The 10,797-nt window shown below is 35.5% G+C and overlaps 1 protein-coding gene and 2 pseudogenes across 1 annotated transcript; all 3 read left to right on the top strand.

Annotated features, from left to right (window-relative positions):
• The first annotated feature begins 2,993 nt into the window (after nt 1-2,993).
• On the top strand, nt 2,994-4,557 carry LOC147925519 (peroxiredoxin-2A pseudogene; annotated as a pseudogene).
• A 1,631-nt stretch (nt 4,558-6,188) lies between these two features.
• On the top strand, nt 6,189-7,343 carry LOC147925518 (uncharacterized; annotated as a pseudogene).
• A 259-nt stretch (nt 7,344-7,602) lies between these two features.
• Nucleotides 7,603-9,722, top strand: LOC147925517 (uncharacterized). Its single transcript, XM_087492649.1, has 3 exons — nt 7,603-7,919; nt 8,109-8,670; nt 9,072-9,722. Exons 1-3 carry the CDS (start codon nt 7,603-7,605, stop codon nt 9,720-9,722), a joined length of 1,530 nt encoding a protein of 509 aa, XP_087348775.1.
• The last annotated feature ends 1,075 nt before the right edge of the window (nt 9,723-10,797 follow it).

The raw sequence follows: 10,797 nt of genomic DNA, 5'->3' as shown, positions 1-10,797 counted from the left end.
CTTTATAGTCTATAGTTTATATATATATATATATATATATATATAATCAAGGATAGTATTTTGTTATGAAAATATTATTATATTTACAATATATTAATCTATATATACATTTTTGGAGACATTTAGCAAATAAATCCTGGAGTTGAAACATATTTACAAGCATGTCATTGAAATTAATAATTAATTTTAAAATCAAATTAACTCTACATATATTTGATTTTTTATTTATAGAAACTAAGTGTTTTAAAAATTAACAAACATAATTGCAAATGCCAATAATTTTGGTGTAATTGTTCTACATAAAAAGTAACTTTTAGTCTCATATACTATTTTTACTTTCACTGGTTTCGTATGATGAGTTTTTGCGGATTAAATTTTTTTGAAAATGTTGCATGACCCATCTAGCATGGCGGGTTAGGACTATATAATCAACACTAAAACTATTAGTTTATTTCATATACTATAGATTTGTAATCATAGTTTGGAAAATTAATTTATAAATTATTTAGTATATGAACTACAAAATATTACACATACTATAATACATTCTTGATATTCAAAAAAAAAATTGTATACACATAATAATACACACTAACATACCATATAGGCCTATACCTCTGTTTAATTCTAGAAAACAAAACTTTATATTTTATCTAATAACAAATTTAATGTAATTAGGTTCTAAACTGTATAAAACTGTAAGAAGAAAAAAATATTCTTTAGAAAATTATAAATTAATTAGACCAAAGTAAATTAATTGGGAATTTGAAAACTAAATGAATGAAAAATTATTATTTAAAATACAATAATTTATAATTTAGTCTGTGGGACTGCCATGCATTCCAAATGATTGATCAAATTCCTACAGGAAGAATAAAGTTATAAAACTATGAAGAAGTAAGTATAAGAAAGTTACAGTAAAAACAAAAGTAAGAGTCATGTACTTACCGATACACACAAACGTCCTATTTCAGGATTTTCTTGTATCTTTCTGATAAAAGTGCACACTTGGCGGTCATTGCGAATGAAGATAGGAGGAGAATCTTCTACCATTAATTTCATACTTGGAAGTTCATAGCTGAGTGAAATCTCTTTAACTAGACCATCAAGTCCGAAATCTTCAAAAACGGTCTTAACTAAATCCTTGTATGTGATATTCTCAGCAACTTCACAAAGTGATCCACCTTTGGTTGTATAGATGAAAAATCTCCAATGAAGTTTGTCATTAAGTTTCCACTCACCGAAAACAGAGTAGATCTCCACCATACTTACACCATACCTATAGTTACATACACAACTTAGACAAACCTTCAAAAACATCATAGCACCAACCAGAATTCATATATATATTACAGCAAAATTGATGTTTTATTCTCTATTCTCTATTCACTTAGACAATATCAAGCTATTTCTTTAGTTAATCAAATAGAAAAACTTATAATTACGTCAGAGATGAATCTCTTGAATTTTGTGGATGGTACATTCCTGGAAAAAAACACAACGTTACAATCAAGCCAACAAAACCAAAATCACAGAACAATAAAACTAGAGAATCTGCTAATTCCTCTATATAGAGCCATAAGTCACAATTTCTTCATGAATTTCAGAGAACCCAACAATTTCAAACTCTGGAATCGCGTAAATGAAGAAGAAGAAGAAAGCGAAATAGATGATATGCATCGATTTAGTACCTGATTGAAGCTTCACAGGATCAAAGTAAAGCTTAATTAAAGCTTCAATTGAGCGATTTAGTCTTTATGTAAAATCTGAGATCATAAATGAAGATCCCATATCGGAAAATTCATCACAAGCTTCGCCGGAGAGAAATATAAGAGATCGGGTTTTGATTTGTTTGAGTTTTTAAAACAATAATATTGTTCTTTATTAATTATAAATTATAAATTATAATTTTAGCCTTGAACAATTATATTTTCAAATTCCCAATTAATTTACTTTGCTCTAATTAATTTATAATCTTCTAAAGAATACTTTTCTTCTTCTTACAATTTTATACAGTTTAGAACCTAATTACATTAAATTTGTTATTAGATAAAATATAAAATTTTAAAATACTTAGCTTTGTTTTCTCGAATTAAACAGAGGTATAGGCCTATATGGTATGTTAGTGTGTATTATTATGTGAATTTTTGTTTATTTAAAATACTATAATTTATAATTTAGTCCCGCGGTGTATCGCGGGTGAAAACCTAGTATTACTGAAAAAAATGACATAATTGTTTCCTCCCACCCCTACCCAGTATTAGAGGATATTACCATAAAAATATTTTCGAAGTTTTAATCAGTAAGATTTCAAGGCTAAAACAAATTGTTGTATTTTTGGAAAACAATAGTTTTCGATCAACTAAACAAAAAGGTTGGCATAGTCGCAAGGATTGATCCCGATTCGACGGATCCCTTGCATACTCCACAGATGATAGTTCATTGTCAAGTAGATGGTTCGTGGAAATCAACAGAACCAAATTCAGGATTAGGATGGTGGTGTGGTGATGGTGAAAATCAGACTTAAGTTATGGGTGCTAGATGTCAACGTTGCAGTGCGTCCTCACTTCATTCGGAGATGGAAGCATTATTATGGGCGATGAAATGTATCATTTCCAGAGGCATTTATTGTCAGAGGTTCGAGACGGATTCTGCAGAGTTATTATCGATGGTGCAAGCTTCGGAAGAGGGGCCGGCCTTTTCTACGCTTCTTGATGAGTTCCAGGTGCTTAGTGCCTCCTTGCATCCTTTTGCTTAGTTCCAGAATGCAGTGTGAAAAGTTTATACGATTTGTTTGGACGTTATCGTATTTGGCTGTGTACTGTGCTTGACTTGTAATTGGTTGGTTGCATTGGATGACCCATTTGTGATGAAGGCATGGGGAAATACATACCCAGAGAACAAGCATGTGAAGTTTGTAAGTGACGGGTCAGGGGAATACACAAACCTTCTAGAACTTGAGCTTGACCTCAAGGACAGGTTAAGGAGATTCACTCTGTTACTCGATGACCTCAAGGTGACTGTAGCCAATGTTGATTCTGATGGTGAAGGTCCCTTGGTTCAACTCGAAACGATGACGATGATGTTGACGTGGTCGATGTCAAATCTTCCAAGGGATTTGGTAGAGGAGATTGTCTCTAGGGTTCCTTGGAAATTAATGAGATCAGTGAGATTAACTTGCAAAAATTGGAACGGTTTGTTCAAAAGCCGGAGCTTTATGGAGATGCGCATTGCCAAAGAAGAAGAAGCAGCAAAGGAATTAGGGGAGACTCGGATGATTGTGATGTTGGATTACAATGTTCATTTAATGGGCATTGCCGTGAACGACAATCTATCCATAAAGTCTCTAGGTAAACTTACTTGCCTAGAGGATTCAGAACAAGTCAAGATATCTCAAGTCTTTCATTGTGAGGGTTTATTGTTATGCATCTTGAAAGACGATGACACTAAGATTGTTGTTTGGAATCCGAGTTTGGGGGAAACAAGGTGGATCCAAACCAGAAAATATAACCGCGCAAGTGCATTGAAAGGACGAGACTATTACAAGTATGCTCTTGGATACAAAAATAATAGCCAAAACAGATCTTGTCGTAGCTTCAAGATCTTGAGGTTTATAGATGATTTCAAACTTCACCCCGACAACCCTGCTTTACGGTATGAAATCTACAATTTTGATTCTGATTCATGGATTACTCTTGATGTCTCTCCACACTGGCGTATAATGATGTCTGACCGTGGCCTCACTCTCGAGGGAAACACTTATTGGGGTGCTGTAGAACGAAACGCACATGGACCCATTGATCGTATAATCTGTTTTGATTTCACAAGAGAGAGATTTGGACCGCTTCTTCATTTGCCGTTTAGTGCTTGGGGTAACCAGTTTGCATCACTATCTTGTGTTAGAGAAGAGAAGATGGCGGCTTTATTTCAAACAAGTGAAACATATAAGCTTAAGGTATGGATTACGACTAAGATTGAGGCCAACAATGTGTCATGGATCAATTTCTTCACAATGGATACAACATACCTTGAGAGTCTTTCAGATAAGAGTTTCTTCATTGACGAGGAGAAGAAAGTTGCTGTGGTTTTTGATAAAGAAGGAAAAACTATATGCGACCTCACTCACGACTCTGTTAAAGTCATTGGAGAGGATGGATGCTTGAAGAAATGGGTTCTTGGAGAACCCGGAGATAAAAAGTGTTGGCCACTTGTGTGCTCTTATGTTCCAAGTACAGTGCAAATCAAGCAACATAAAGGAGTCAAAAGGAAAGAACAAAGCGATTAGGAAAAGGCATTGATTTGAGCAAAACGTGTTGAGACAAGAGGAGGTGGGGAGAAACAGAGAGTTGATTGTCCTCAACTTGGGAAGTACCCTTCGTTTTATTTTAGCAATATGAATTTCTTCTTCAATTTGAACAAGATTTTAGGTTTTATAATTTTTACAAAACCGCTGGGTTATCAAGATTTAACTACAAATTTTGAATACGTAAACCAGCTATAAGATGTTTGGATTTACCATGTACTTGCTAGCGTTTGAGGTCACAGAGTCTACAAAATCTATAGCAGTCTCTTCATCGTTGTCATACTTCCGAGTTGCATTCTGAATTAGAAGAATTGAATTGAAGGAATTGGTAATGTATGCCTTCTCCTTGTACTACTATTACCCGGGGCTGACATGTAAGGGTCAATGCAAGACTCATTTTTCTTCGAAGACATGGCTTGCATTTCCTACATATGGTTTCTTCCTAATGCTTGGAACTGTTGGATTAGGTTCTTCTCGTCTCTTTGTCCGACACATTTTCAGTTCCATATAAAATGTGAATTAAGTAATGGTTAATTATTAGTCTTTACCCTCCCATTTTCAACTTCTTTGTTAGCGGTTTTGTAAAAATTATAAAACCATTACTCCAACAAAGAAGTTGTCAGTGCACCGCATGAGTTGGTCTATCACAATGTTGTGGAACGCTGAAAAACTATCACAAGCAGGAGTGAATTTCAAGGTAAAGATCGATTTTGGATTACGAAAATATATATTCTTTTTAATTTGTTATAAGGCTTTGGTTCGTTTTTGCTTGGAGTTAAAAGACAAGAATCTTTCTACTCTTCAGTCATCCGAGTATTTGGATCTCCCAAAATCAGAAGAAGTTGTCATCCGGCTTAAGTGTGAGATGTCTGCTTCTACGGAACCACCAATAAAAAAGGTATTTTGGACATATTGACTGTTGCATTTGCAATTCTGACTTTTTTTAAGTCTCTTTCATGGTCGGTTCCCACTTTGATCTCGTATGCTCTGTTTTGGTCTTGTGTTTCAACTGAAGCATAGAGACGTTCTTCTCTCGTACTCCCGTGTTATCTTTGTTTAGTTTCTTGTTCTAACAATGGCATTAGATTAGAAGAGAAAAATCTATAATTGGCGATATTGTTCACATTGATTCGAATGTTATATACTCTTACTTTCGTACAAACGTAAGTAAATTGTAGAAAACATATTCTAACAATTGTAGAAGGTAAAGTAATCCAAAGAACGAAGATATATTCAGAATTTCATAGAATATAGAGTAGAGTATAAAATATATATTCCAAATTTCGTAAAACATATAAAATTCCGAATTATTTTTTCATACATAAATCAAAAATTAAAATTTGTAGAATATTTGCAATGCCTAGAATACATAAGAATTTTTTTTTGTTATTATACAAATGGTAAGAAATGTATTCTAAACTTTGTAAAACGAATTTTACTGATCTAAAAAACTATTTATTCTTAAAAAATCACAGAGTATCTTCTTTAAATCTTCTTCATACTTTGTCAACATGCTCTTTCAGGTTTTTTTTTTCTCTTAAAACTGCTTAAAATGTATTGTAAACAGAAAACATTTGTTTCCAGTTTTTCCATTAATTATGTGTATGTTGCAGCTTGTAAATCAAGTACAGTGTTGACAATGACAGTTATGAAAATTTGAAAGGAATGCTCTGTTCTCTCTCTTAGCTGGTGAAAAAGTTTGATTTTCTTTTGTCGTCATTACCGCCGTCAATTACATCGCCGTCCCAATCCTGTAAGGTAGGAACGTTTCCTTACGAGATAAGCTTCTACTGCCCGGAGATATCAATATTTTCTGTTCGGATTTAGACAAAAACAAGATCGAATTCTACATAGTACTCTGTTCTTAAGTTTTCTTTTGTCACTTATGGAGAAGCACTTGGAACAATATCTTCAAGAGATGAAAATTGAAGCAGAAGAGGATAAACCCCTGGTTTTATCTAATCTTCCTCAATTTTACTCGTCTGAAAGAAACATGAAGTTTAATAGGTCGCTTTCTAAACCCTGATAATCAGTGTATGTCTATTTTGATCTTAGAGATGCCAAGGATTTGGAGATTGTATGATAGGGTCAGAGGTGTTGCCTTATCAAGAGATCGTTTTCAGTTCATTTTTAAATATGAAGAAGATATAAACGAGATCTTAAAGACAGGGGTATGGACTCAAGATGACTGGGGAGTTGTGATGGATCGTTGGGTTGAAGACCCCCTGTTAATTATCTAAAGTTTCTTCTGGTGTGGATTAGGCTTCGTAATCTACCAGTGAATCACTATACCAAGGATACTATTGGAGAAATTGCTGGATGTATAGGTCAAGTAATTGAGTTTCCTTTTGACAAGGACGAGGCACAAAGCAAGGCTTATGTTCGTGTTCGAATTTCACTTGATATTTCAAAGGGTCTGAAAAATTTCAAAGAACAGCAACTTCCTAATGGTTTGTTGGTCAAGATTGGAATAGACTATGAGAGAATTCGCAAGCGCTGCTTTCGGTGTCAAAGATTGACTCATGATAAGAGCAGATGTCCGTTTGTTCAGCTAGATCTTGAATCTCACACTATGGTTGTTACAACAGATTCTACAATGCCTTTGAATAAAGGCAAGGAGTTGGAGATTCCTGGAAAAGATACTGTAACTGAAAACGATCCCCCATCAAAACTTTTAGCTGATGCAATCAACGGAGACTCGATATCAAGGAAGAAGTTGAGTTCTCAAACTCCACTTTCGAGCCTGTCTCAAGGTAACTCCTTTTACTGCTCTCCTTCTGTCTTCTGTTCGGGTAGTTTAGAGGCTTCCTCCTCTACTAGTCTGCAACAGGTGTTACCTTCGTCTAAACGTCCTAGATCTTGGTTAAAGAATACCAAAGATAGAAAAGGAAAAAAATTGAAAACTCAAGACTCTATTCTAGTTAACAAAGGGGAAAACATTGATGCTTCTATTATTAAGGATCTAGGGAAAGGATTGGCCAAAAGTCTCCAGAGAGACAAAAATTTGGTGGTTCCAGGTGAACTGCCACAAGATCAATAGATATCCTGAGTTGGAATTGTCGAGGACTGGGGAATCCTTGGACATTTTTGCATCTCAAGGAAATGAGAAAGACTCATTTTCCTGATATTTTCCTCATGGAGACGAAGAACTCAAGTGTTTTTTTGAAAAAGGTTCAAGGGTGGCTAGGCTATAGTAATCTTAAAACTGTTGAACCAATAGGGACTAGTGGTGGACTTGCCATTTACTGGAAAGATAGTATAAATATAGAGTTTTATTTGTGGATAAAAACATTATCGATATGAAAGTTTCTTGTGGTTCCAAGGCTTGGTTTATTACGTGTGTATATGGTAACCCGATTACTGGACTCAGACCTGTAGTGTGGAATAAAATCAGAGATTTTGGTTTGCTTAGATCAGAAGCTTGGTGTATGATTGGAGATTTTAACGCCATTCTATCCAAAGAGGATAAAATGGGAGGACTTAGTAGTTCTGGTAATGGTTTCACTTGGGGTGGAGTTAGGAACAAACAATGGATCCAATGTAAGCTTGATCGTTGCTTTGGAAACCCGACTTGGTTTTCTCTGTTTCCAAGTAGTCATCAATGGTTTCTTGAGAAGTTAGGATCATATCATAAACCTGTTTTGGTTAAATTTACTTGGGACAAGGAATTATTCAAAAGACAATTCTGGTTTGACAAAAGATGGGCTGAGGATCCTTCTTTCATGGAAGTTATTTAGAGTGCTTGGAATGGGAGGAGTTCTAGAGGCATTAACCTTTCTGTGATGAAAAGATTTGAAAACTGCAGAACAGCCATTGGAAGTTGGAAGAAAAGAGTGTGGTCTAGCTCAGAAATTAGAATCAAAAGATTACGCAAAGAAATGGCGACCTTGGATGCAGATTTAAATCCATGTTTCACAAGGTTAAATGCGATTAAAAGAGAACTGGCAATTGCGTTTGGAGAAGAAGAAATATATTGGAGACAAAAAAGTTCAGAAAAATGGGTTTTAGAGGGAGATAGAAACACTAAATTCTTTCAGGCCTCAGTGAAAGCTGATAGAATGACAAACTCCTTACATTTCCTACAAGATGCTAATGGTGTAGAACATTTCTCAGAGAAAGCAAAAGGTGAGGTTGCGGTTTCATATTTCAATGATCTGTTTCAATCTTCCTCGCCTACTAAGATTCGGGAACTTCTTCTTAACTTTCAACCGAGAGTATCAAACAATATGAATCAAGATCTCTCGAGAAATATTACAGTTGCAGAGATAAAACAGGCGGCCTTTTCGATAAGCAGTGAAAGTGCTCCAGGGCCTAATGGTCTCACGGGTTTCTTCTTCAAAAAATTCTGGCCAGTGATAAAAGATCAGGTTAATAGGGAGGTTCTCCAGTTTTTTTATACTGGTTGTATTCCTGGGGATTGGAACCATACGCATTTGTGTCTCATACCTAAGATAAAAGCTCCAAAAAAAAATGACAGACCTTCGACCGATCAGCTTGTGTTCAGTGATCTATAAGATTGTTTGAAAGATCCTTCTGCTTAGACTGAAAAAGCATTTACCAACCATAGTCTCTCCAACTCAAGCTGCGTTTGTGTCAGAAAGATTGATATCTGAAAATATCCTCATAGCTCATGTATATCGCTCACAGTCTACACACTCATCCAACTATTTCTCTAGAGTTTATGATGGTAAAAACTGATATGTCTAAAGCATATGATAGAGTGGAATAGATGTTTTTGAAAGATATGCTTAAAGCTCTCGGTTTTCAGGATCGGTGGATTCTATGGATTATGGGATGTGTCTCATCTGTTAGTTACTCAGTGATAGTAAATGGCAAACCAGTAGGATTAATCAAACCGGAAAGAGGACTTAGACAGGGAGATCCTCTTTCCCCTTTCCTTTTTGTGTTATGCACTGAAGCTTTGATACATCTTTTCAATCAAGCTGCAAAGGGAGGTTGTATCACTGGTATTCAATTTCACCACTCTGGTCCAGAAATTAATCATCTTTTGTTTGCTGATAATAGTCTATTTATCTGCAAAGCAAATAGATTACAGTGTGCAGAGATGATGAACTGCTTACAGAAGTATGAATGGGTGTCTGGTCAAAAGATTAATAAGGAAAAGTCAGCTATTAGTTTTGGGACTAAATCAAAAAATCTTGATGGGAACTGGATAAAAGAGAATCTGGGGATTAGTTTAGAGGGTGGAACCGGAAAATATCTAGGCCTCCCTGAATGTATGAGTGGATCAAAACAACAACTGTTGGAGTTCATAAAGGATCGACTTCAATCTAAGTTAACAGGCTGGTATGCAAAAAATCTATCACAAGGAGGTAAAAAAGTTCTTTTAAAATCTATTGCTATGGCTCTTCCAGTCTATGCAATGTCCTGTTATAAGCTTCCTAAGGGCATCATTTAGAAACTGATTTCTGTAATGATGGACTATTGGTGGAGTAACTCTCAAGATAAGAAGAAAATTCATTGGCTCAACTATGAGAAGATGACTTTGCCTAAATCAGTTGGTGGTTTTGGATTCAAGGATTTGGAAATTTTCAATCAAGCTTTGCTTGCTAAACAAGCTTGGAGGCTTCTCTATAATACAGACTGTCTTTTCTCAAGATTTGTCAAAAGCAGGTATTATGCGACTGGTGAATTTTTAAATGCAACAAAAGGTAGAAATCCTTCTTATGGCTGGAGAAGTATTCTCTTTGGTCGAGATTTACTTACCACAGGGGTAAAAACACGTTGGTATGGGTTGACAAATTGGTTGTTTGATAACAGACCAACTAGACCTATTGGCATCCACTCTTTAATGAACATTACGCTTAGAGTTGCTGATCTTTTCAACCGAAACACAGGGGTTTGGAATGATTACCTCTTACGTTCACTGTTTCATCACTTGGAGGTTAATCGAATTAAAGCTATAAAGCCTAGAATAGGTTTTGAAGATTCTTTTTGTTGGGGTGAAACAAGAAATGGCGTTTACTCAGTAACATCTAGGTATGATATGATGTTTAGGAAGCAGAAGAAAGCTGCTCTGTTTGACGCAGAAACCCAACCCTCTTTGAATCCACTCTTTAAAGCCTGCTGGAAGGTGGAAACTGCTCCAAAAATTCATATTTTCCTTTGGAAAGCTCTTCATGGTTCCCTTGCTGTGACTGAAAGACTGCAAACAAGAGCAATAAGAAATTTTGATGGTTGTTTGTTCTGTAATGCAGAGGTGGAATCACTTAATCACATCTTATTCCTCTGCCCCTTTGCAAGACAAGTCTGGGCGTTATCAAACATTCCATCTCCGTTTATGGGCTTTGGTAATTCGATTTTTGAAAACATGTACCATCTTTTTAGCTTGCAGCAAATGGGGAATACTATTGATGAGCCTAAGTCAGCCTTTGCTTGGATTCTTTGGCACTTATGGAAAACTAGGAACAGCCTTCTCTTTGAAGGTTTTGCTTTGTCATCGGATGTTATTGTGCAAAAAGCTTTAGATGTTA

This window comes from Camelina sativa, chromosome 16, assembly GCF_030686135.1.
Source record: "Camelina sativa cultivar CO46 ecotype springtype chromosome 16, ASM3068613v1".
NCBI lineage: Eukaryota > Viridiplantae > Streptophyta > Magnoliopsida > Brassicales > Brassicaceae > Camelina > Camelina sativa.
This window is presented reverse-complemented; position numbering and strand designations above follow the sequence as displayed.

Bases quoted from the DNA above. Each gene is read 5' to 3' on its own strand.
- LOC147925517 (XM_087492649.1), top strand. From the start codon at position 7,603: ATGAAAGTTTCTTGTGGTTCCAAGGCTTGGTTTATTACGTGTGTATAT. The intron at 7,920-8,108 runs GTTAGGATCATA...TGAAAACTGCAG, and splicing joins CATCAATGGTTTCTTGAGAA to AACAGCCATTGGAAGTTGGA. The intron at 8,671-9,071 runs GTTAATAGGGAG...CTCGGTTTTCAG, and splicing joins GGCCAGTGATAAAAGATCAG to GATCGGTGGATTCTATGGAT.